This window comes from Periplaneta americana, chromosome 5, assembly GCF_040183065.1.
Source record: "Periplaneta americana isolate PAMFEO1 chromosome 5, P.americana_PAMFEO1_priV1, whole genome shotgun sequence".
Taxonomy (NCBI): domain Eukaryota; kingdom Metazoa; phylum Arthropoda; class Insecta; order Blattodea; family Blattidae; genus Periplaneta; species Periplaneta americana.
Genome location: NC_091121.1, coordinates 20,077,347 through 20,105,234, shown reverse-complemented (window position 1 = coordinate 20,105,234; position 27,888 = coordinate 20,077,347). Strand labels below are relative to the sequence as shown.

Genomic DNA, 27,888 nt, shown 5'->3' with positions numbered 1-27,888 from the left:
ACAGATCATTATCTGATAAAGATGTCGACACTTCATAGATGTAGTTCAAGTTATATATTCCATTTTGTTTTATATGACATAAGACTGATAGAGTATGAACTATGCTTACCAATCTCGCAGGCCTTGCCAATAAAGCCTGCAGGACAAATGCAACCCCGTCTTTCCACGTCAAACTTCCCGCCATTTACACACTCCAGGGCATCTGTAAGCAGAATTATAGAACGAATAAAGACAACTAATACGGTAATAGCATTGTAAATCTGCTGACCGTTGCGTTTTTAGGATTTCGTTAACGGTGTATGTTGTTAACTCTTATATGCAACAACAAAAACATCCGCTTTACTTTCTTCTCAGTTCATCGTTGAGTAAATTTTCAGGATGGTTTGTAATTAATTTTAAAGGTTATATCAATATACTGAGAGATGGGAAGGCTCATAATTTTGCGATAATAAACGTAAATTCTGCTTTGATCATTTAGCACTTTCATACACCATTTTATGATTTAACAGAATGTAGACTCTGGTACTAAATTATACTGAGACCGGTTTGAAGTGGACAATATTGAGTACATGAAAATGCAAACGAGACGAAGACCACGGTTACTGGAAGAAAAATAAAGAAAGGAAACATGCAAATTCAAAATGAAGCAGTAGAACAAGTGGATAGCTAAACGTATTTGGAGTGTATTGTAAGTAGTAAAATGAACTGCTGCCAGAAAGTCAAAAGGAGGATAACAATGGCAAAGAAAGCTTTTAATAGAGAAAGGAGCATCTTCTGTGGACGTCTGGAAAAAGAACTAAGGAAGAGACTGTTGAAGTGCTTTGTGTGTAATGTGGCATTGTATGTAGGCTAACAGAAATACAGACATTACGACAAAGTGAAGAGAAACGACTAGAAGCATTTTAAATGTGGATATAAAGAAGAATTGAGCGTGTGAAAAGGAGAGACAGAATAAAAAATGAAACTGTGATACGAAGAGTGGACGAAGAAAGAATAATGCTGACATTAATCAGGAAGAGAAAAATAAATTACCGGATCACTAAGAAGAAACTCCCTACCGAAGGGTGCACTAGAAAGAATGGTGAACGGGAGAAAAGTTCGGTTCAGAAGAAGATATAAAATAGTACCAATATATATGGATCGTATGCAGAGACTAAGATAGAAAAATAGGAAAGATTAGAGATCGCTGGATTTGCAGTAAAGGACTTGCCCTTGGACAGAAAATTATAAATGAATCGGAAGAATCGGGATTTGCATTATAATTTATTGTGATCAGTCAATTTCATTGACTAGACATTGTTTTGTTAGCAATTGTTTTAACCCGTTGATGTTAAAGATGTTCTATGTAATAACTAAAAATTATGAACGAGAGAAGAGTTCGTGGCAGAAGAAGATATCAGATGATAGACGACATTAAGATATGTGGATCATATGCGGAGATTAAGAGAAAGGCAGAAAATAGGAAAGATTGGAGAATGCTGGGTTTGCAGTGAAAGACCTGCCCATGGGCAGGACACCTATGTATGTATGTATGTATGTATGCATGTATGTAATTAAAAGTTATATCTTGAAAATGGTGACTAATACGAACAAAATACTATGTGTTCATTTCAAAACATCGCACCTGAAATAATTTTAGATGTCCAGGGGATACGATTATGAGGAAAAACAAGTCGATTTAGTTTTCGAGAGGTACATTCAGAACCACTGGTGATTGAATTTTCTGCTCCACTCCATCACTTTCGAATTTAAAATTGCACCCTTATCTTCAGACACATCACTTTAAAGAGGTTGACATACCCTATCCATCAACCCCTCCAAAAAAAAAAAAAACAATTCAGTTCATCAATTTCATAGTGAGAACCAGAAACGTATCATTCAGTGAATTAATAAAGCGTAGTTTATATTAGACCAGACTATATTATGAAGATACTGTGTTTCATTATTTTATGTACTAGAAAACGAACCTAAGAAACTTACCTCCGCCAGATTTTGAATCTCGTACAACAGCCACATCGTATCCGTACTGAGGAATAGTCTCTGTCTCTCCTAACGCAGCTATATCCTCCAAGTCTGTAACAGCAGCAACATAATATAGGCTATACATCCAGTTACGTATGTGGCCCTCTCGTAATCCTTACTTTCTCAATACAGGCCCTACAAAGGATAAACCTAGTGTACAGAGACGTTATTGTGACGCTGCATGAAATCGATTTCTAGTTTTCCACGTTTGCAGGGAAAGACCTGCCCTTGGGCAGAACACTAAGGCTGGTATTGATAGTCGACACTTAATATCACCACTTTGCAAAGTGACACTTTTGACGAAAGTGGCTCTTTCATATTAGTGGTATTCATAGACGATTGAAGAAGTGCACTTCACAAAGTGTAACTTTACGCCAGCAAAGTGTAGAGTTACAATTTGGTTGGTAACAGAAGTCCCACAATGCCTTTCAAAACAAGTGAACAAACAATAACAAATTAATGTGTAACCCACAGATTATAATGCTTGTGATTTGAGTTGAGAGCCTAATTTATCGCACGAGAAAGAAAATATATATTTAAAGTTGTTTTATTTCAGTTTCTAGTTTTTTTTTTTTTTTGCCGATAGTTTACATTATTTAAGTCAGTTCAGATATATAACATTTTATTAAATAGTTAGTGATACTGCTGGTGAAATTGGGTTAGGTTTTGTACAGTAGATAGCTGATCCATTATTTTATATAGTTAGATTAGGTTTTATACATATCTTTTTCATTGATTTATGTCGCTAAGTTAGATTTTGTATGTATCCATTCCACTGATTTATATAGTTCGGTTAGATTTTGTAGATATCTTCTATTAGTTTATATAGTTAGGTTAAATTGGATTGAGTAGGTTACGCTTTTGTGTGTGTGTATATATATATATAAAATCATTAAATTTATATCGTTAGGTTAGGTTTTATACATATCTGCTTCATTGGTATATCGTGTTATTTCCTTTATTTTCATTTTTGTCTTTTTTATGAATAGTGAATAGAAGTAAAAAAAAAGAATGAAATAAACACATTACTACTGCTATTATTATTATTATTATTATTATTATTATTATTATTATTACTATTACTATTTTCTCTCTCTCGTTTCCATTATTGCCTGCTCTTCAGGAATATTTTGAATGTCAAATGTTTCTACAATGCAAAACAAAATAGGCCTAATAGTATGAGATCTCTTTTCATGGTGAAGTTATGACTGCACATGAACTAGAGACAGTAGATGTATTGCTTACCGGCGTGAAAATCTATATTACCGGTATCAAAACAGTAATGATTATATCAACATCAAGATAAATCTTATCTAATTTTAAACCCAATATAATTATGGAATCTGCTTAGAAGGCAGGCACTTGAGGTCTCTCAATGCTAATTTAAGATAGTTATGCCTACATTAGATTGAAGTTAGTTTAATATTATTTAAGTTAAAAAATTCGTTTCAGTAATAAAAAATAGGTTATATAGGCATATCTGCCTACATATCACTTCATCGAATTGAGGTTATAAATATACGAATGTTACTACAGAAATATCTGAACTATAATATTATATATATATATATATTAATGTATGGTACATATCTGTAGCATAGAATTTTAATGCAGTCAATAACTGTATTATTGGAGACACTGGCAAACCTCTATTATTCGTTTTTGTCGACCAGTCATCGAAAATATGAGCAATCTCAATAAGTTTCTTTATCAGATTGGAACTGTTTTTTAAATTCTATATCATTATAAAATTCCACGGGATTGTCTTTAGGCCTATCTCTAATGTAGCGCTTTTGTAAATTGTCCACATTGTGCCATCTCTTCCGCACGTTCTAATAATCGACAACTTCCAAGACGTCCGCCATTTTTCTACAAAGTGTCACTTTCGGCTCAAAGTGTGGTCGGAACTACACTTTCATCCAAAGTGTTCCTTTGCATCAAAGTGTCGACTGTGCAACGGAAAAGTGATACTTTGCGTCTTCAAAAGGACACTTTAATCGAAAGTGTCGACTATGAATACCAGCCTAAATGAATGAATGGACTGTGTATCGTCTGTATTGATAGGTAGCAGGACGAGACGTGCGTAACATCTATTTCATATTCCTCTCTGTACTCAACTGAAATCTACTGTTTTGGTAAGAATTTTCTACCTATGCTGATAAGCAAGAAGACATAGTGATGCAAGTCTGCGTTAGACACCACTGGAATCAGATTACCAAACATTGGTGAGTTTCGTGGTGTTCTCACAAGAGTCCGTAGTCTTAAAAAGAATCATGGTTAGTTACATAACTGAGCAACGAATATTCATTGTTGAGATCTCTTAATGAAAAAGTCATACCGGTACCTACGTAAAATATTTTCGAAAGTTTCGGCTAAGTTTTCTGGAAGCCACCCAATCGTCTAAGCAGTATGTCCTCGTCTTGTTTAAGAAGTGGCGTGAAACTGGACCTATTTTGAACAGTAAAAAATTAGATATGCAAAGAGAGCCCTTGCAAAAAATCTTGACGATATGCGAACAAGATTGATGCGAAATCCGAAGTCAAATCTTCAAGACGGTTAGAGCATGAATTATGTCGCACCTGTCTGTTGTACGAGGATTGAAAATACTTACGTTTTATCCGTATAAGATGTCAGTATGTCGTCCGCCAGAGAACGGAGTGAGTGGCTACGTGCGAGCATGTTACCAATGTCAAGTTTTGTTTGTCGTGTTCTGTACTTTTGTCTCCCTATATAAATCGTTTCGCAGAAGAATGTTCTTCAACAGAATGTGTTATGGAGCGACAAAGTTTCAGAGTACCTGATATTTAGTTGATTTAGAGGTTATTTCTTTATATTAGAGTAGAATAAGGGAGTATGCTACTACATCACAACCTCTTCTTATACTATGCTTTTACAAACACTAGTGAGAAGAGAAAAACAATAGTGAGCTAGTTACCTTCGCCATTGCATCCTAAAATTCTCTGTATAAGAAACTTAGAGACTCCTGGATTTTGGGCTGTCAATAGGACACTCACAGAATCACGTGTTGTATCTGGAAGCTGCGCCATGTATCTCGTAGTTTGCCAACCTCCTTCCTGGAAATATTGACAGATTTTTAACGTTGTGCTCATGATAACCTTGAATATCAAAGAGAATGAGACACAATGTTAGTGTAACGTTACCCAACTATGAAATATCATTTCAGTTTGTTTTAGACAGCATTGCCACATTGATTTATACTCAGGACAATATTGAAAGGATATGACAGCTTCTGTGAAAGAACGTTTCAGAAATTGGCCAACCTGTCCCTTTACGAGATTTTGTTTTCGTTGCCATGAAAATCCAAGAACGACTTTGAATTTCTACAGTGTTCAATTGCATCATTAGGCGTATGCGAATCAGTAAGATGCTATTGGAGATGAAGCAAAGAAGTACGGAAGAATGAGAAGAATTACGGTGGGAAGTAATTCTTCTCATTCTTCCGTACTTCTTTACTTGATCTCGTAGCATTTATTTACCTTTAAACTAAAACATCGGTAAGATACGCCGAAAACAAATGTCTCGATATTTGAAGCTGCAGTTGTTTGTTGAAGAGTTCGGACCTCAAAACTTCCCTACGGACAATTTTATCGAGAGGAGAATACTTTTATTACACCCGTAAGTCTAGTTTCCTTCATTTTATTATTATTATTATTATTATTATTATTATTATTATTATTATTATTATTAGGTCTATTATTTATTTTTTTGATCCGTAATTTTAAGAATTTTTATTGGATGTTGGATTGCGAAATAGATTAAAATAATGATGTATCGGTAGGTATCATGTTTTATATTCGCCCCTGCTACATCATGCTTTGTAGAGAGAAGTTTTTCTAAGTACAAACACTACTTCAATGCTATTCTAATATGGCAGATAAGTGCAATGGATTTAAGCTCCATGTATGAAGTATTCCTGAAAACTAACTGCCTAACTGAATATCGTAAGAGGTTCACGTTTCAATTCCTAATGAAATATTTTGTTCTTCATTGCAACAAGTGCAACCATGAAAGAAAGGAAAGTAATGCAAAGTAAGATGATATACATCTTTTATATATGGTTAACTGCATAAGTTCATTGTAAATATGTGTATTATAATTCTGTAATACACTGAGTATTTTTTTTTAATTATGGTTCATTTAATGACGCTCGCCGAGGTTATATCAGCGTCGCCGGTGTGCCGGAATTTTGTCCCGCAGGAGTTCTTTTACATGCCAGTAAATCTAGTGACATGAGTCTGTCGCATCTAAGCACACTTAAATGCCATCGACCTGGGCCGAGATCGAACCCGCAACTTCGAGCACAGAAGGCCAGCGCTATACCGACTACACTACCCAGGCCGACTGTATATTGTAAATAAATATGGTAACTTAATGTGAAATGTAAGCAATAGTTGGTTTAATATTTTAAAGTGTATTCACAGAACACTAGAAATATGTAGTCGAAATGACTGTATCGCCAAGTTTAGTTGTGGTTCTGGCTGTATGAGGACAGTACACTGCACTACCTTACGTGCTGCTCATGGTCGTACCTATAGTCGATGTTGCAGTTGACCTTGCGATTTACAAACCCCAAATGGGCTCTCTAGTCATGATACATCCAGTATTTAAAAATGAATCAGAAGAGATTGCAACAGCTATAGGTGTATTAGTCTCTTGAATGTGGCATAGGAACCCATAAAATATATGCAAAAATTATTACTCTTAGAATCAACCTAATCACATTTTGAGAGAAGAACTATGCTGTTCCAGGAAGTGGCTTTCCTACTGTGACGGTATATTTGTAACGCAACTAGTGGAAGAAAGGAGAGAATATAATCTTTCAACGTTCATATTTTTTAAAATTTATGAGAAGGCTTTGATAGACTAAACCGAAAGAATAATTTACAATTCATTTTATATATCAATATGCCTGGTAAATTATTAATAAGTATTTAATGAATTTCAATCTTAAGACATATCAACTTGCAAATGTTTATTTGCTATTTAATAACAATATATGAACGTTTTCGCCGTTTAGGGCATCTTCAGATATAACAAAACATATAATCTGGACCTATAATAGTAAATTATGCAAATAACAAGGAAATAGAGAACATTATATGTGATACATGAAATTCATGAGCTTTATGTAAATATAACATGATACAGGATGAATATTGAGATAATCTTTGGATTTTGAACTTAGACTGGACGAATATTTTATTTTATACATATAGCTCATGTTACATTTAATATACAATGTTTAAAATTTGTCAATGATTTTAAATTTAAAATTTACAATGATGATAATAAAATATTTAAAGTAATCATGGCTGAAAGTTGTCGTAAGTTACAAGATGGTTTGCGTAGTTAATGTTCGTGTGTTTTGTAATTATTTCACTTAGAGAGGCCGTTGGCATTTGAATGAATGTTGTTTGACATTGATGACTACTTTACAATTAATATACAGTGATTAAAATTAGTCAATGTTAAAATTTAAAATTTATAATGAAGATAATAAAATATTTAGAGTGATCATGGCTGAAAATTGTCGTAAGTTACAAGATAGTTTTCGTAGTTGATGTGTGTTCTGTAATTGTTTCACTTAGAGGTCATTGACTTTGAAATGGCTACTCTGATGTGATGGCATCCTATTACGTGTTCTCAGGTTTATTGAAGTATATAAATGAAGAAGTTCTATAAATTTATTTCTATTATAGGTCCAGACTATATGTTTTGTTATATCTGAAGATGCCCTAAACGGCGAAAACGTTCATATATTGTTATTAAATAGCAAATAAACATTTGCAAGTTGATATGTCTTAAGATTGAAATTCATTAAATACTTATTAATAAACCGAAAGAAACTATGCTCTAATAATGAAAATGGATGGTTGTCCGAAACACATTTTAAATGCAATACAAAGCCTGTAGTCAAACACAAGAATAACTACTGGCAAAGAAACAGCAGTTAGCAATATTACAGAAGAGGTGAACCAAGCTGTTAGACAAGGATGCCCGCTGTCTTCAGAATTGCTATATTAACCATGCACCGCTAAGGTTGTCTAGTGGCTAGAGTGCTGGATCTGGGTTCGATCCGCGACATACTCCCAATTTATAACTTATGTTGGGCAAGTCCGTGGTCCAGGTAACACGGGTTTTCTCCGGATGTTCCGGTTCCCCTGTAGCATTCCAAGAAATCTCCATCATCTCATCTCATCGCTGGTGTAGCGTAGACCAGTGTCTTATGGCGCACTCTGGACAACGATTGTGTCGGTAAATTTGTTTACACGACTGGCGGGATATGGGTGAATGACGAACAGTCAAGTACTCGCCATTAGTAAAACAATTATATATACATACATACACAGTACATATACAGATTGAAAGGAACGATAGGGTACACTGAAATGGATAGAAAACTTATGTTACGTTTTGTGATTAAATGCACGGTTAATTAGAAAATTGAGTTTGACGTTTCAGCAGTCCGGCAACATCGCCGCTAACACACTCTACTCGTGATACAGATGTAAGAGGTCAACGAACTCGGTGCGTCCCCCTAGATGAGCTGTTCTCTTACGCTGTGTTGTAACCAACTCGCTTTGTGCAGTGGCTTGAAATTAGAGGTTTTTAAAATTAAATTTACACGAAAATCGTCCAAGTTATTGAAATACTCCAGAGGTATAAATTATTCTTCATTATATTTTCTATCGATATGGATAAAAATCACGATCCTACTCGCAATAGTTAGCGAATAAGAGGTTGTTGAACATTTGGGGGGGGGGGATTTTTTTTTTCTGAAAAAAAAAAATCTGAATTTTCCAACTTATGATGTTATATTTTTTGTTACACATAACATGAACTATTCGCTCTGAAAATCTTCAAGACTATTTCACTTCCACTCTCTCTCTCTCTCTCTCTCTCTCTATATATATATATATATATATATATATATATAGGCCTATATATATATATATATATATATATATATATATATTAACCATACTATTAGGAAATGGCAAGCTGATTTAGTTGAGAGTTTTAAAGCAAAGTATGTGTAATTTTAAACATTGTTTTATTTTTGATGACCAGTCTGTTTTTTTTGCACATGAGAAGATAATCTCCAAGACACTGCATGTCAAGCAGAAAAAATAAGTGCCGGCAAAGAATTTAATCTTAACATGTCATGTACAAAGGCAAAATAATGGCGTTCAAAGGAAGAAATCATCTCAGATGCGGAGTAGTTATAACAATATTATTGCACAAGTAAAATTCTTCAAATACTTGGGTCAATATAGTATCATACTGCCAAAAGGAAGATAGAAATATAAAATTACAGAAGTTTCAAAGAATGTATGGAACCGTAAGAACAAATTTAACAAGCGAAACGCGACAAGATACTCAACATAAGTTATATAAGATTATGTTGGTTTCCATTACTAATATATGGCAGTGAAAATTGGATTCTTGACCCGAACGACTAAGAGAAAGATAGAAGAATCAGAGACCAACCGTGGGCTATACTCTTATGGAGCAGGAAAGAAGTATAAAGATAAGAGAATTAAATATTTTTAAATTGGCTGACAAACTGGAAACAGAAAGACAAATTGATACTAACACTTACTGAGAATGACAGATGAATGTGCAACTACACACCGATAGGATTTAGAAGATAAGGAAGGCCAGTTATTAGAGAGAAGAATCAGTTCTCTTTACGTCGGAACAAGCTTGAAAGACCTAAACCATGATGATGAGTGATGTTGTTAGTGTACGAAGGGTGATCAGAATCGGCTTTTACGTATGGTAAAACACACACGAATTGTTGTCTTGTAAGGCTAGTGTCTGTCTTTTTTCCAATTCCCAGCCAGTAAAGACGCACTGACAGTTTAAATGAGTGCGTTACTCTGTTGGAATATCTGATAATCGATAATATTCGACTGGTTTTTCGTCCGTTGGAAAATGGATGATCTGAGGTTACCAATATGCAAGGTTTGAAACTAATAAGCTGGGGAAAAATCACAAACTTTTTCAAACTGATGGTCAGGAGTCTTTGGCTGACAGATCAGTATACTCACCATATAATGTGTAGATATAGGTTCGAAAATCACCGTGTAAGTGTGTGAAGTAACGTTTAACTCTAGGACGCTGAATGGAGCTTTGTAATATGTGACCGACACACACAACTTGTTGGAGCTTGGCACGAAGGAAGGACTCTTGAAAAAACCCGATTCATCCGTCATAATCCATGAAGGGCTTCCAACTGAAAGATAGAGATTGAGTTAATTGAAATGCTAATAACAACAAACAGTGAAAACTGCAGTTATTAATATCTTTGTTTCATTATTCAGCATAAATGATGCTTGATTTTTAGAGCGAGTATTAAAATAGTATTCTACCATGCACATAACTTAATGCAAGACATGAATTCCCTTGTGCTACCTACAAATTCGGATGTTCGCAATAAATGGCCAACACATTTTTCGTGGAACCCCTTATAACAAACATCACTATTTTGCGTGCCTTAAATCTACTTCTCTCGAAGAAAGGTTTGCTAAGAAATTTATTGCCATTTGAGATACATCGTCTTCGGCAGAGTTCGAACCCGCGAACTCCGAATACAATAGTCAGCACTGTGATCGCTGCACCAAGTATGACGAAATTGCTCACTGTCCTTACAAATTTCTATGCGAATCAAATAGCGCCATTTAAAATTGTTCCCTTAGGGATTCTATAACACAGGACTCCAGGCAAAATTTTTCGGTCGTTTATCGCCCACGTTGAATTATGACCCTAAAATTAACTCAGGAGTTGAACGCGTCTTTAATAAAATTCATCACTACTTCTACTATTGTTAATACCACTATTACTTTACTACCATTACTAGCGTTACTACTACCAATACTGCTACTACCATTATTGCTACACTACTGTACTACTAGCAGTACTACTTTCACTACCACTACTACTAGTAGACTAATAATAGTGCTACAACTGTTATTATTAATTTGCTGCTAATACTACCATTATTAGGCCTACTACTATAATCACTATCAATACTATTACTACTATCAATACTACCAGTACTACCAATATTATTGCTGTTATCATTACTATCATGGTACCATTATAACTACCACTAATAGTGCCACTAACACATACTGTCACTACCATTACTACTACTACCAGTACTGTTACAACCACTACAACTACTGCCACTACATATCGCTACTATTGCTACTACCACTACTATTACTTCCACTACTATTAAGGTAAGTCGGGAGAAGGTGCCGCAGTGAAGGAATATTTCAGTATGTGGATGAACAAGCGGTCGAAGGAAATTTGAACTTCCCTTATTATATAGAGTGTTAGTGGTATGAGTGCACAGATTTTAACAGGAGGTTCTTGTGTGAAATAGAATCAGTAATTCTAATTAAACATTTTTCTACAACACATAGTTCAACGAATAAAAAATAAATTGTGTGGAAAGTTTCGTTGCCAATGTTTTCATATCTCTTTAAAAGTTTAAGGCTTACTATGACTGTCGCGATATATATTAAAACGATAAACAATTTATGTCTTTGTCTTTTTTGCATAAAGTGAACAGTTTATTCACAAATTAATGCTCAAATTTTATTATCTGTACGTTCCGTGTGAGTTGGATAATTGCTTCCAAGCTCTCGATGACTGGTTCTGCCATCTTCTTCAGGAATTGAAGTGTCGTGGGACCATGTCTAGCTGGTATATAAGCGATCAGTAGGGCTTCCCGCTGCGGACCAATCAGGAGCTAGTTCCTAGTCCCGACCGATTGCTAGGACCAACCAGACCACGGCGAACTATTCTTATATTGTCTCCACTGAATTACGCGATACAAATTCTGAAGGCGAGGTTGTCTTATGAATTATCTGATGTAGATAGTGATTATACCGAAGTAGCATCTTATCCCAGTGAGTAGGGGAAGATACCACCTATGTATAATCAAGCATTAGTTTTGCAGAAAGAATGGCGAATACCACCATCAGGCACTTGGCTTAAAAACGTATGTAAGGATCAGGCTCTTAACACAAGCGTTAGGCCTAACCGAAAAGCCTTAATTATAACCAAGATCAATATTATAGTAAGCCCACTCACCAGCAATAATCTACAAATTTCCTCGGTTTACTTGGATTAAAGATGATTTAGCAGGAGCTATTCCTCACGACCGTGCAGTAGACCTCCGCTCACACTCTGAGACTGGAATATACAGCCGTCTATTGGCAGATTACGGAAATATCAACTTAGTGGCGTCTTCCACCTACTGGCATCTTCCCCCGACTCACCTTACTAGTACTACTACCACTACTAGTACTGTTGGTGCTTCAATTACTACTTTTACTATTACTACATGCTACCATTACTTCCACCACTAGTACTACTGCTGCTGCTCCACTACCAACACTACAATTACTACTACCACTACTATTACCATTATTACTTCTGCTGTTTGTACTATCACTACCATTATTACCACTACCAGTAGTAATACTACTACCGCCACTACTACTATTGCTACTACTGATGCTGCATAAATTTATTTTATTGTTAATTTATATAAACTCCTAGAAGTCCTAAATTGGATTTTATGAAGTCCTAAATCTCTCTTTTTTTTAATACCTAGAAATCCATTTCCTGCTCATAACAATTTATTAATAAGTGGAGAGCTATATTGAATAAACATTCCAACAATTAAAAAACAAAAATTAAATATGAGTTAAAATAATTACCGGTGATAAAATTGAATTTTAAATTTGAAACTATTAATTTCGAATTTAAATAATGTTGCATTCCCTATTTTATATAACGTTGTACGAATAGGTACTAAGTAAGCTTACTAATATTATTTAAGGAGCTGTGCTCCCTAACTTCAGGAATATATTTCAGGACAAATTCAGGAACTAGCAATATTATTAAATTTCACGTAAACTTATGTCTGAAATAATATTTATTTAGAGTTATAGACATTCTTAAGTTTCGGCAAAATTATCCTAACCTTTCAAGGAAATGTTGAAAATGACTGTCCGACGCGGTGCCTCTGCTCAAGCCATGTAATTTCTTACCACACGTCACCTTACATGTTCAAAAATATATCTGGTTTCGTTTGTAACACGTCGATGGATATATTCAGTGTTGATGTATGCATATAAATAGGCCTACATGTATGTATGTATGTATGTATGTATGTATGTATGTATGTATGTATGTATGTGTGTCAATTGGTGTCAGAGAGATGATCGCAGTTCCAGGTTAATACGCCCGACGACGTACGGCGGTTGCTGGAACGTGTACGTACAATCATAGTTGGAAATACATGGGAGGATCGAAAAATAACGCACAACTTTTTGTGGCAACGTATTTAATAGGTAAGCAAAACGAAATAATGCACAAGAAAGCTGTAGGTTTTACCTATTTTTCGTCATAGGAACCAAATCTCTTGACACATTTCTCCCATCGTGACAATAGATTCAGTACACCTCGTTCATAAAACTCTGTTTTCTGGGCTGCGCACCTGCGCACGACTGATTTCACTTCTTCATCCGAACCGAAGCGTTGGCCTCCTAGGAATTTCTTCATTGATCCGAAGAGGTGAAAGACGGTTCGAAGTCTGGACTGTAGGGTGGATGATTGCCTCCTCTGCCTCTGCCATCGGGTGGTGTTGCAGCGGTCGCTGGTTGGCCGGAACGTGTTTCGTCGGCGACCCTGCACCACCTGGAGATGTTGCTACGATCCAGACAATCGGGACCATACACCTCCAACCTCCAACATTTCACACGGAACTTTTCGTTTTGCCCATAAAAAAACGTATTACATCTCACTGTTCTTTACAAGTAGAGGTTGCTAGCACACACGCCAGCTTAATTAGTAGTTAACGCTCGTTCCGCCTGAGTAACACCCGGTCGAGCCATTGCTGTCTACAGTGCCAACTTTGAACGTCCTAACCAAAATAGTATTCCGTAAAAAAATTGGTGTGCGTTACTTTTCGATCCTCCCTCGTAATAAGTGTGTATATAATCGATATCCAATTCCTAAATTGCGATGAATGTATTTCTCTTAATACGTAAATATTTGTTTTTTGAAATGTACAACTTACCGAATTGTATTTTTCCATCCAGTTTTGCTGTTCCCAAAGAGATAAATTTCACATCAATAGGATATGAATCTTGCCAATCAATGATGGAACTATAATAATTATTAGACAGACGTAATCGGCCATTAGTAACATTTACATGAAATGTGTGCCTCTTCATGTCAACATTAGAATAACGGCCATTGTAATCTCGACTTCCTCCCCAGAGCAGAGATGATAATGACTGAAAGACAAGAGTGAGTTGCACTAACATTAACATATGCATAATTATTCTGCTATAAAACTATCTTAACTTAAAAAAGGTTAATTAAAGAATAAGAAGATTAACTTTCATCAACTACATGGAATAACAGACGTCCAGAGACAGAAATCTCAAGAAAAACTACTTTCAATGGGGGAAAGAAATTCAATCATAAATTATAATAGTGATATTATTATTATTATTATTATTATTATTATTATTATTATTATTATTATTATTATTACTATTCAGTTTTATGTGAATATGAATCAGAAAATTAACAGGATTTCCACACCTGTGGATTAACGGTTAGCGCGTCTGGTCGAGAAACCAGGTGGCCCAGGTTCGAATCCCGATTGGGGCAAGTTATTTGGTTGAGGTTTTTTGCGGGGTTTTCCCTCAACCCAATATGAGCAAATGCTGGGTAACTATCGGTGCTGGACCCCGGATTCATTTCACAGGCATTATCACCTTCATTTCATTCAGACGCTAAATGATCTGAGATGTTGATACAGCTTCGTAAAATAACCTACTAAAAAAACAGAATTAACGGAGCTTAAGATGTGTATACAGTATTTGTGGTCTTAGAAAAGGCGTTTGACACAGTGGATTGGAACAAAGTGATGGACATCTTGAAGAAAATAAGTTTGAATTGGAAAGACAGGAGGCTCTTCAGTAACCTATATATGAAACAACAAGTCAGGATAGGAGAAGAAATGTCAGAAGGAAATGAAATAGGGAGAGGAGTACGACAAGGATGCCCTTTATAATCTACTTTGTTCAACATCTACTTGGAGGATTTGGTGAAGAACTGTTTTCAGAACATGGAAGGGTAAAAGTAAGAGGAAGAATAAAGTGCATAAGATTTGCTGATGATATGGCGTTGTTAGCAGAAGAGGAAACGATACTATGCTACTGGAGTTAAATGACAATTGTGAGCAGTATGGGATGAAGATAAATGCAAACAAGATGAAGAGCATGGTTGTCTCAAGAAAAATAAAGAAGGTAAACTTGCGAATTCTAAAGAGGGAGTAGAGCAAGTGAACAGCTTCAAATACTTGGGGTGTTCTATAAGCAGTAACATGAGCTGCTGCCAGGAAGTCGAAAGTAGGAATGGCCAAGGAAGCTTTTAATAAAAAAAACGACTTCTGGAAAAAGAACTTAGAAAGAGACTACTGAAGTGCTTTGTGTGGAGTGTGGCATTGTATGGGGCAGAAACATGGACATTAAGACGAAATGAAATGAAACGAATAGAAGCATTTGAAATGTGGATATGGAGAAGTGTGTGAAGTGAGCAGACAGAATAAGAAACGAAGTTGTGTTGGAAGGAGTGGGTGGAGATTAGAGAATGTTGGCTTTGCAGTGAAAGACCTGCTCATGGGCAGAACACTTATGTATGTATGTATGTATGTACTGCTGAGCTTATCGAAAAGTTCACGTTCATTCAGACCAGCATTTTCAATCTTTTTCAACATGTGGCACACTAAAGTTGTAATTTAAAATCCTGCGGCACACTCATGTAATATAAACCAGTGGTTCCTAATTGAGGAAAGGGATTTTTTTTTCGTAAAAAAACAAGTAAAATACGATGTTTGTAAAGTTGGCCATAGTGACACTTGTGGAGGACAAGGTCGCAGTTGTGGTTTGTCTCAAGGTTCTGCCGTTTCTCCACATTAGGCGTCTACATCATCCCGTCAACATTTCTTCATTTCGTCATCATTTCATAGCATTCCCCGAACGTGATTGGTGACACACGGAGGGAGGTTTTTCTTAAGCAGCATGCTCCATTACTTTGCAGTAATATTACAGGGACATCATTTTATTTTTACTTCAGTTTTTATTGTACCTGAGTTTTTGAATGTACTTCACTCCCAACCCCTCTACTAGTAAACTTCCAACCGTTCACCACACAGAACTGTCCACTACAGTACGTTCCAGAAATATGTTCGCGTTTTCCAGTGACGAAAGAGCTTTCAATATTGAATCATATATTCGCACAGGTACTGTCGTCCGTTTGTCTACGCCGCATCCCTGTTTCCCCCCACCCGCTTCTGTTCATCCCTCTGCAAAGTCTAGTAGCTGGGCTGTCTTAGCTCTTTTCTGAAAACATTAATTTCTGTTAGGAATGGAACATCTACGTAATATTATACAACTGTCTAAAATAACTTAAATAAAATGGCCTCGTTAAGTCATTAACTGTCACGTGATTTCCCCCCCCCTTTCTACAAAACCACTTGAACGGACAGTAGATAGCATTTCTGAGTAATTTTATCTTTTCGGATCGGGCAGAAGTGAAGATTAAATTTACAGTACGTAAAGTACTCTTTTATAGAGTAGGTATAGAATTATTTCAACATGAGTTACTCGTACGAAGGACGAAAATGGTAATTGGAATTAGGTACCTTAGTCTATAGTGCGATAATATGCACAAAATAATTGAAGCCTGTATCGAAATGAACGGCCACCATTTTCAAAAATGTGTTTAAATATCCATATTATGATTATTTTTCAATTTAACTTCATTCTCTATATTATACGCTAATGTGCTGTAACAGTACAATATACACTGCATAATTAGTACGTCCGAATGGATAGCTCAATTCGTGAGTAAAAACACTAAGTGTTAATACAGTACGGTATTTTGATTAAACAAAAACGTAATGAAAATTATCAAACTGAAAATTGCGATATTTCCTAGTTTACATAAATGGATGAATTACTTTTCTTCCCTCCTATACCTAGTAAAGTGATTTGTATTTTACGCCAGTATCATCGAACTCCAATCTTGGAAAGGGGAGCAAGCGGTGTTTCCGGTTTTAGACCTTTAATCCGAAGATATAGCCAGGTTAATATTAAAAATGTTAGTAAAAATAAAATGATGTCCCTGTACATGCATGTGGGTCTAGAGACGAATAGGGGTGCCTGCTAGAAACTGGTTACACAGCAAACCTCAGTGTTGTCAGCCAGTGTGGGTTGGGAATGCGTCTAGCTTGAGGTCCAGCGCAATAAATCTAATACGGTCGAAGTGATGTGTCGTAGTGCCACCCTCCCTTAAATTCAAATTGAATTTAGTCAAGATTTGTATGATATTCTAACTTTACTGATCTGACTTCGTCAGTTATTCTCTTCTTTGCCGATCGCACACCTACATTGTGTTTATTGACTGTTGACTTGTGCCACTTTCGCTCAAAGTTGACTTCCCCCCCCCCCCCCTGCGCACCAGCGGGTCATTCACGGCACACTACTGTACCGCGGCGCACCGGTTGGAAATGGCTGAGTTAGATTTTGTTGTGACAAGTATTATGAAGTGTGCTGGTCTTTCATCTAAGCGGCAGGATTTGATTCTCGGCCATGTTATGATGAAATTTATAATAGACAAAGACGTTGCAGAGGTTATTTCTCTCTATCAATCCACCAACACTCTCCACCTCCCCTCATTTCATCTGTTTTCTGCAATAGTAAAAACAGGGTAGAGTGAAGTCTGGTAATAGTACGGGTTTCAGATATAGGAAGGGCTTGAGACTGTTCCTGGGGCTTATCACGCTACTCGTGGGCGAATGGAACCTGGCTTCATCAGGGGCTGAGGCAGGGTGGCTCACCTGTCAGCGTTAGTTGTTCGGGAAGGGTTAAGGGCTCCGAGTCCCTGAGGTTTATCAGGTTACTCGTCTGTGAATGGTACCAGAATCTGTCAGGTTCTGAGGCAGGATGACTCACCTGTCAGCGTCGGGTTCGCGCTAGCCTTCCATCCAAACAGCTCTTGTTCGATCCTCGGTCAGGTCTGGTTAGGATTTGTAGTGAACAAAACAGACATTACATAGGGTTTTTCTCTAAGTATTCCCGTTTCCTAATTTCAATTTTCATTCCCTCAACACTTTTAGGTTCAAATTCCGGTTGGGACAAGTTACCTGATTGAGGTTTTTCCGGGGTTTCCCTCAACCCATTAAGAGCAAATGCTGGGTAACTTTCGGCGCTGGATCCCGGATTAATTTCGCTGGCATTATCACCTTCAGCTCACTCATATGCTAGATAACCATAGTAGTTGATAAAGCGTCGTAAAATAAGCCAAATAGAAAATCCTCTCCACTACTCTCTCATTTCATCTATCATCTCTAGTAATAAAAATAGGCTGTGGTGATATCTGGGGATAGTACGCGTTTCTAATGCTGATCTATATTCTACGGCAGCGGTCATTAGCACAGTGCACTCTCGAGCTAGCGTCTCATGCATTCAAGCACTCTGGTGCATGCATGGCTGCTGGCGAGTATAAGCAGTATCCAGGGCGGCGTTTCGTTCGTGCCTGAAATTACGTAACTTCTTAGTGGAATTCAGCAATAATAGTTTAAAAGCACACAATGTTCACGTATGCATTTAAATAAGCATATTTTATATAATTAATAAATACTCAGCATGTTCGTTTATAATGTCAATAACCTAAAAATATGTCTCTTCTGAAATTAAATGTCCGGTGAAAGGAGACAAGTCACAAATCCTGATCTATAGAATATCTCATTATTTTACTGGGATTTTTACCTTTCTTCTGAGCCCAAGACTAAATAATATGAATGATTAGAACCGGAGATAGAATTAGTACAAACTAATTTTCGAAAACTTCTTAATTTAATATCTGCCGAAATTAGATTTCTAAAAAAATATATATCCACGACTCAGTTTTTTTATAGTTAAAAGTGCCCGAAAAAGAAAATGAAAAAAATTGGAGATAACAATATTAAATCTTGATAGGTTTGAAGTGGAATGGCTCTTGTGCTAGGGCAGGCAAATGAAACAAGACAGCTTCAGCCCACATAATAATAATAATAATAATATAATAATAATAATAATAATACTAATAATAATAATAATAATACTAATAATAATAATAATAGTGACAGCAATACCAATAATAAATATAAAGACTACTATGATAGTGTTTTCATTTTTCTGAATTTGAAAGTATGTCGTACTAGTCTTTAATCAGCTTAGATGTTACATATGTAATACAAATATTTTAATTAAATTTGAAAACTCACGATTAACTCGAAAACGTTAAGCATTTTGAATACAAATTTTAAATCAGCGCGATGATTTCTATGAGAATCCGCAGTTCTACCAAACAAATGTTTAATCTGTCTGCATAGGGAAGTCCGCCGTAGCTCGGAAACTAGTAAATATTTTGAATAGCAACCACTTTTAAAGCTAATTTTCATTCTTTCTAAACATTTCTCTCGCTTTGACCCCCATCCAAAGTGAAAAATAAAGAAGTTTGCCGCTTACCAACTTTTAAGGGTATCACTGTCTATTTTGAACAGGTCACTTCGAAGTTACCATTTTTTTTCCCACTTTCCAAAAAAGATCTTGATTTAGAATTTTTTCTATGCTTTCCGTAAACATTTATCTATGAATCCTAAAAATTACAGCGCGATTGATTGACTATCATAGGAGCTACGACATGATAATCTTTCACGGTGCGGTAAATAGTCCTCGTCTATTATTGACTACTCTTCACTGATAGCCCGTATTTGATAAGGCAGCTTTCTCCCTCTCCCTTCTGTACCACCGTGCATTTTACGATACACTCCCACGAGCTACATTTGTCGCAAGTTTTCTGCTACAAATGTAGCTGCCGTAATTGTCGCAAAATGGGTGGCCATACGGGCGCGACAATTACTGCTCAGTTCTGCGTTAAATGTCGCTACGTGTGGCCACATGACATGCCACACGTAACGACATTTGTAGCTAGTTCTTTTGCGTTTTGCAGCACTCAGCAGAAGTGTAGTGGAAGATATCTTCCGAGATGGATTATGAAGCCAAAGTCGCTTGTGTGTGTTGTTAGTGTACATTATTACGGTCACAGTTTTAATGCGCATGAGAAGAAAATTTATAGCAGTGCTATAAAGTTAACTTTTATTTCTGTGTCAATTTTACGACAGGCAATATTGTTCGTCAGTAACAATCCGAAGTATGGTGTGGGTGAAGGATTTGCTGAAAGGCTTTATGAAGACCTAATTTTTCGTGGTTCTGTAGAAGGGTCATTGGGATTTACAACAGATTAGACATGCTCTCCCATTGTCAATACATGAATTTCTAAAGCATCTCCAAGTAAAAAGGAGTTTTAAACATGGCCCAAAACAGAACGCAAACAGGCAATCTGTTTGTAACATATTGAGAGATCTGTCTTGTAAAAGAATTGTGTTTTTTTTAACAAATGAAGTCGCTGTGAAGAGTTTACTGGAACGCTATTGTATAAAATGTATTATTGAAGGATACCTTTGGTCGAAAATGAAAGAAAGAAAAAATATGTAGGCCTACTCTCAAAGAACGATATTTTGAAACGAGTATAAGTAAACACATCTATTATAAAAGTTCTCTTTTTTCTTGGTTTTGCAGAATGCTTATTGGACGTTGCGGCAATTAAAATGTGATCCTTATATCCCAAAATATAACTCAAAGTGGAAATATCTTGATAACACAATAATATACTGGGTGATCATTTCAAAGTGTGTCATGACGTCACTGTTGATGAGTCAGCGATTTGAAGCGAGTTTCAGCTTTTGTGTCAGACAAGTTGCCTATTAATCAAGGCGTTCAGTCTGAACTTCAGAACGTGTACGGTATAACTTGAATGTCGTAGCAACAGATGGCGTTCTGTACGGTCTGTGTGCTACCATAACCTCTTTCGAGCTGTGTTTTGCGCGGGCAAGTAGTGCGCAGGGTATTTGTTATCATCGGTTGCGTACGGCAACATTCCACAATACAAATCAAATGCTCCGTGTCCATGTTGACCGTCGAAATTAATGTCAACAAATACTTAAGTCATCGTCTTAACCCTCTCCCCATATCCCGACAGTAAGAAAAACTCAACTCAATATATGTTTCGAAATAGTTCACATTCCTGCCACTACCGTAGTTACCGTACGTATCGGTAAGTACTCTTCTGAATAAACGCCGTACTTGCTAGGCAACTTATCTGGCACATAAGTAATACACCTCTGCGGAAGTGTAGGAAGATTGAATTCTCTAGGCTCATCGACTAGCCACATGACGGCATACAGCGAGCCATGACACACTTTGAACTGAACACTCAGTATATAAGCAATACTGATTTGTGAGATGTCCTGGAAAAGAATTTTGCGTTTTTTTTTTACCATACAAAATTGCTGTGAAGGGTTTGCTAGAACGCTTTTGTATACACTTTATTATTGAAGAATTCTTTAGGTCAAAATTGAAAGAAGAAAAATATATGTACTTTTAAAGAAAGATATTTTGAAGAGAGATAAAAATAGGGCAACTTAGCCTGGACTATACACAAGCGAAGCAATATTTATTGGCACCGTATTGTTAGTAACAAAATATGTAATATATATTTTCATCGTATTGTTATAAATCTGTCATGATAATAATTTCCTACCTAAAAGTCAATCTCCCTCTCTACTTCACTCCCTCATAAACACAAGTTGATTCTGTTGTTATTATTACATATAGGGTAAATTAGGGTCTGTTAGACAGTCGGGCATGTTGGACACTTTGTACTTCAACGTGTTACCTAGCCACTTGTGGGCACCACATTCTGCTAGAAGTCAATGACGGAATTACTAAAGCGAAAATAAATATATTAATATAAATTTAAAGTTTAAAAATATGGATTTCATAGTAAAAAATTCCCAGTAACTAACAACAATGTTAATTCGTTTAAGGTGGAAAATTATTGGTCACGAATAGGCTTAACATGTCAGACGCTTGCCCCTAAGATTTAGTTTATTATTATTATTATTATTATTATTATTATTATTATTATTATTAATATTATTATTATTATTCGTTTTTTCTAAAATTAATTTTCCCTAATAAAGGATTGTTAATACGTGCGGGTAGTCTACTGAGAGGGAATTTTTGTAGAATAACTTCACAACATATTTAAATAACTTGAAAGTTTTTCGTTGAATAAAGATACACACGAATATTACTTCATTAATGACTTTATCGCTGATCATTAAGAAATGTATATAAAAAAGTTTATACAGGTTTTCCTATGTGTAATTTAAAAACTACAAAATGCCAGATTGTGTCGTGTTCGGATGCAACAATTATGCGAAGAAAACCAAAGGCAGAGAAGTCAAATACTTCCAGGTTAGAAGAAATGATGACCTGGCTACAATATGTAAACAAAATGACAAACATACTGACATACCGCACATCGCAGCGACATTTGTAGCTGCACGTGTAGCCACCCATGTCGCTAGGTGTGGCCACCCAACAGCACTAAATGTCGCAGAAGAAATGGACCCGGACCCATTCGAGTTGCGACACGACCTTGGGATGCGCCAAACTAGCTACATTTACTGCTCTGTGTGGCCGCTTCCATTTAACTCAATGCAGTCTATAATTCCAGCTACATTTGTCGCAGAAAACTTGCTACAAATGTAGCTCGTGTGGCCATACCCTTACTCAAGGTCTGTTTCAAAGAGAGTTGACGACCACTGTTCTACGGGCTCGAGTTCGTCAGTAGCCGATGGGATCTCAGCTGCAGGGCCCAGGAAGATTGTCCGCCTGTGAGTATCGAATTAACGAATGCCACCCGGGCCATCCGTTGGACTGAGACAATAATTGCGTCTAGGACGTGCACAGATCCGGCACGAGTAGAATCTGTCAGTCAGTCAGACACTCAGGCTAAAAAAGTACAATTTTCAAAGGTGATTCGTAAGCAACATTTGCGCGTACTGACTTGGCAACTGTTTCATTACAGTCTCAGTGTGGTGTTGACATTTTCTTGGTGCTGTCTTAAGCACGTGAATATATTCAGTATTGTTGAATGTACAACAGCAATCTTGTAAAATGAACGTCCACATTGATAATCTCGTCGATTGCGAAGTTCGATCAGTTACTCGTTTTTTGAATGCTGAAAACATTAGACCAATGATATTGATAGGAGACTTGTTGCAGTCTGTGGAGCTGTTATGAACGAGACCAATATCAGGAAGTGGTGCATGCTGTTGAAAATGGAGAATAAGGTCTATAATTATGTTCATGACGCGGAGAGATCAAGACACGCCTCTTTTTATTTCAAATGGGATGACTTCCTTTCTTGAATAAAATATTTCCTCAGATAAATTATTCCGTCAAAATTATTTTTATTTTCCATTGCGATTTCACTCTACGTTTTTATCCCATATAACAATTAGTTTTACATATTAGGCAAAGATGACGTCATATGAAATACACTCCGCAAAACTCAACAAAGGGAAAGATGGAAGGAGGGAGGTACAAGAGAAGTCGCGGAACACCTTCACTATTGCAGACACGGACAGTGAACATACTCAAACTAAGGAAAAGTTCAATTAAGTTTATATCGATATATGTTTTCATTATTTCCATTTATTTTATTTTATTTCTTTTGTCTGTTATTTTATACACATTTTAAACATTATAATGGATGTGTAATTAACTTGTTAAAATTAGGAGTCTAGCTGCATGTAGCTAATTTTAACTGAGCAGCGAGATGTCCGTCTGTTACACGTGAAAGCCTCTTCGATTTTACAACTTTTATTTTAGAAAAAAAAGCCGTGATATTGGCGACAAATGACCGAAGAATAGTGTATTTTGACTTGGTAAACATTTTGAAAATATCTCCTCCTGCCAAGTCTGTACATTGACTTTTCACACATATGTAAATTTAATAATAATAATAATAATAATAATAATAATAATAATAATATGCTACTGGAGCTAAATGACAGCTGTGAGCAGTGTGGGATGGAGATAAATGCAAATAATACGAAGACCATAGTCATAGGAAGAAAGATAAAAATAAAAACGCTAAACTTGCGAAATATAAATGAGGAAGTAGAGCAAGTGAACAGCTTCAAATACTTGGGGTATACTATAAGCAGTAACATGAGCTGCTGAAAGGAAGTCAAAAGGAGGATAGCAATGGCCAAGGAAACTTTTAATAGAAAAAGGAGCATCTTCTGCGGACCTCTGGAAGAGGAAGAGATTAGTGAAGTGCTTTGTATGGAGTGTGACATTGTATGGAGCAGAAACATGGATATTACGACGAAGTAAAGAGAAGCGAATAGAAGCATTTTAAATGTGGATATGGAGAAGAATGGAACGTGTGAAATAGACAGAGAAAATAAGAAATTAAACTTTGTTGGAAAAAATGGGTGAAGAAAGAATGATGCTGAAACTGATCAGGAAGAGAAAAATGAATTGGTTGGGTCACTGGCTGAGGAGAAACTGCTTACTGAAGGATGCACTGAAAGGAATGGTGAATGGGAGAAGAGTTCAGGGCAAAAGAAGATATCAGATGATAGACGGCATTAAGATATATGGATCATATGAGGAGATAAAGAGGAAGGCAGAAAATAGGAAAGATTGGAGAAAGTTGGGTTTGCAATGAAAGACCTGCTCTTGGGCAGAACACTGAATAATAATAATAATAAAAACAATAATAATAATAATAATAATAATAATAATAATAATCATCATCATCATCATCCCTCCAAGTATTAGGCCATGTAGCCCGTTACGGTCTCAAAGAAGAATTGTCCCTCCAGCGTTTCTTGAGACGTCCCAGTGATCTCTTTCCTTGAGGGAGATAACGAAGCAAAGCTCTTGGTATTCTGTGCGTTGACATCCATTGTAGATGGTCCATCCAGTTGGCACGGTAATTTTATATATAGTGGAGAATGGGCTTTAGTCCCAGTTCTCCCATTCCTTCCTCATTTCGTTTATGGTCCCATCTTGTAGATATATTTACTTATTTATTTATTTATTTATTTATTTATTTATTTATTTATTTATTTATTTATTTATTTCGAATATTAACGTGCAAAACAACAGCACAAGGCCAATTACAGTTTAGCACGATACAAAACAGAACAAAACAACAAATGATGATGAGAATGAATGATAGAAAATGGCAATGAGATGAAGTACAAACAATATAATAGTCTACATCAATAATTAGAATAGCATAAATAATTATAAAATTAGTACAATGAGATAATTGAAATAATGGAATAGTCTACATTAATCAATTGACCAAATGCAACAAATAAATGGACAAATAATTATTAAAATTACATCAGTGAGTTAATTAAAAAATGAAGCCTGGAATAATATGAGTATTGTAGTGATATGCAATTGACAAGAATAGTATGATACATATCTTAACAAATGGCATTATTAATAATACTGACATAAAAACTCAAAGATATACTACACATTAAATGGATCCAAGTTGAATCCATGCAAATCAGCATATTTAATACATCTGCAGACCGGAGAGAGAGATTTAGGATTCCTATTATAAAACAATTTATGAAATCTTAAACCCTTAGCAGGAATACGAAGACTGATCTTGCTTATGAAAGATTCACAATCAATATCACCCTTAATTACTTTACAAAAAAAAATAAATAATCAAGATCCTGACGTCTGGTGAACAAACTACCGCAATTGAAATATTTGCAATTAATCTCATAGTTATAACCGGAATTTGGTAAAAATCTATAAGAACACAAGGAAATAAATTTTCTTTGAATATTCTCCAATTTAGCCGAGTCAGTGGAAGTAATGGAGTTCCATACAACAGATGCATATAGTATAAAATTAATAAACACATAGGAGTGGAAAAAGAATAAGTTATAGACCTAATTAGACCAAGCATTCTTAATGAATGGGTATAAATATATTGCACATGATCATGGAAATATAATTTTGAATCAAGTAGGACACCAAGATCTCTAATACAGCCTTTCTTAGTAATTACGACATTACTGAGAGAATAGTTAAATTTTAGGGAGATAGTTTTCCGTGAGAAGGAAATAAAAGTTTTGGATTGATTAATTTTCATTCCATTTTCAACAGACCATTGTGAAATTGAATTAATGTCATTTTGAAGAATTTGACAATCAACCAAACTATTAATTTTACGAAAGATTTTGAGATCATCCGCAAATAAAAGGCAGCTAGAACTTATTCTTTTACTTATATCATTTATAAATAATAAAAATAGGAGAGGTCCCAATGTAGACCCTTGAGGAACTCCGCATAAACTATTAAATGGAACCGAGAGAGAATTACCTAGTCGAACACAAGACTGTCTATCTGTTAAATAATTTTCAAACCAATTAACGTAGTTAGTGGAGAGACCAAAATTACTTAATTTATTTAATAAAATTTTGTGAGGAACAACATCAAATGCTTTGCTAAAATCAAAATAAATTGAGTCAATTTGACCTTGATTTTCAACTATAGACATTATGAGATTCAGATAGGAAACTAAATTAGTAGTAGTAGATTTTCCTCTTGTAAATCCATGTTGGGCCGAATTGATCTTATTTTTGACATAAAAAGAAATGTGTTTGTGAATAATTTTTTCAAAAATTTTAGAAAAATTGTTTAGGATAGAAATGGGTCTATAATTAGTAACACTGTTTTTATTACCATTTTTGAAAACTGGAATAATGGATGCTTCCTTCCAAAGTGACGGGTAAATTCCTGTTTTTAAGCTAAGATTGAATAAAAAAGTTAAAACAGGCATGAGAATATTAGAGCAACCCTTGATTATAAAATTAGGAATGCTATCAGTACCTTTAGATTTATTAGGCTTTAGCTTTTTAATAGCTTTATTTACAATATCCCAATAATAATAATAATAATAATAATAATAATAATAATATTCATAGTGTTCTGCAGAAGGGTAGTATTCTGTCTGTCCATTTCACACACTCCATCCTCCTTCACATCCACATTTCAAATGCTTCTATTCGCTTCTCTTCACTTTGTCTTAATGTCCACGTTTATGCCCCATACTATACTGTGGAAAGACTCATCATGCCATGTTTGCAGTTTTTCTTGGGAACGGTAAATGCGGTAGTTTCCCGTTGCTTTCCGTTGCACACCACTCTCTCTTTCGCATCTTAAAAGATCCCAGAGAGCCCCAGCATGGAGGTGAGGAGAGTGGATTTGACTAATTAGGCCCTTCGAACTTCACCGAAATTCACCGCAAGGGTTAAATATCAGTTCTATCAGGGTTTTTGACCCGATCAGAGACAGGAAAATCCGAATTAATAATAATAATAATAATAATAATAATAATAATAATAATAATTACTTACTTACTTGCCTTTAAGGAACCCGGAGGTTCATTGCCGCCCTCACATAAGCCCGCCATTGATCCCTGTCCTGAGCAAGATTAATCCAGTCTCTATCATCATATCCCACCTCCCTCAAATCCATTTAATATTATCTTCCCACATACGTCTCGGCATCCCTAAAGGTCTTTTTCCCTCCCACCTCCCAACTAACACTCTATATCAGGTATGCTCATTCTCTGACTCCCGATTACGTTCTGTAATCACAACCTTCCAATGTAGAGCGTGCTGTTCCTCGTTCGAAGCTCGACGGATGACTGCGGAAGGCAGTTCAAGTACTTAGTACACGTACGAACAGTGCGGGACAATGACAGTCAAAACCTTCAGTAAGCAAACGATCATTCCGTACA

At 35.9% G+C, this 27,888-nt stretch overlaps 1 protein-coding gene across 2 annotated transcripts in view; it reads right to left on the bottom strand.

The window, feature by feature from the left end:
- LOC138699511 (tenascin-R-like) overlaps nucleotides 1-27,888 on the bottom strand; it is a 121,969-nt gene that overhangs the window by 53,123 nt on the left and 40,958 nt on the right. For both annotated transcript variants that reach the window (XM_069825451.1, XM_069825452.1), the window contains exons 6-10: nucleotides 14,147-14,366; nucleotides 10,098-10,282; nucleotides 4,958-5,096; nucleotides 1,981-2,073; nucleotides 110-202 (exon numbers count right to left, since the gene is read on the bottom strand). In XM_069825451.1, coding sequence (XP_069681552.1) covers nucleotides 110-202; nucleotides 1,981-2,073; nucleotides 4,958-5,096; nucleotides 10,098-10,282; nucleotides 14,147-14,366 — 730 coding nt within the window. The remainder of the gene's footprint in view (nucleotides 1-109; nucleotides 203-1,980; nucleotides 2,074-4,957; nucleotides 5,097-10,097; nucleotides 10,283-14,146; nucleotides 14,367-27,888) is intronic.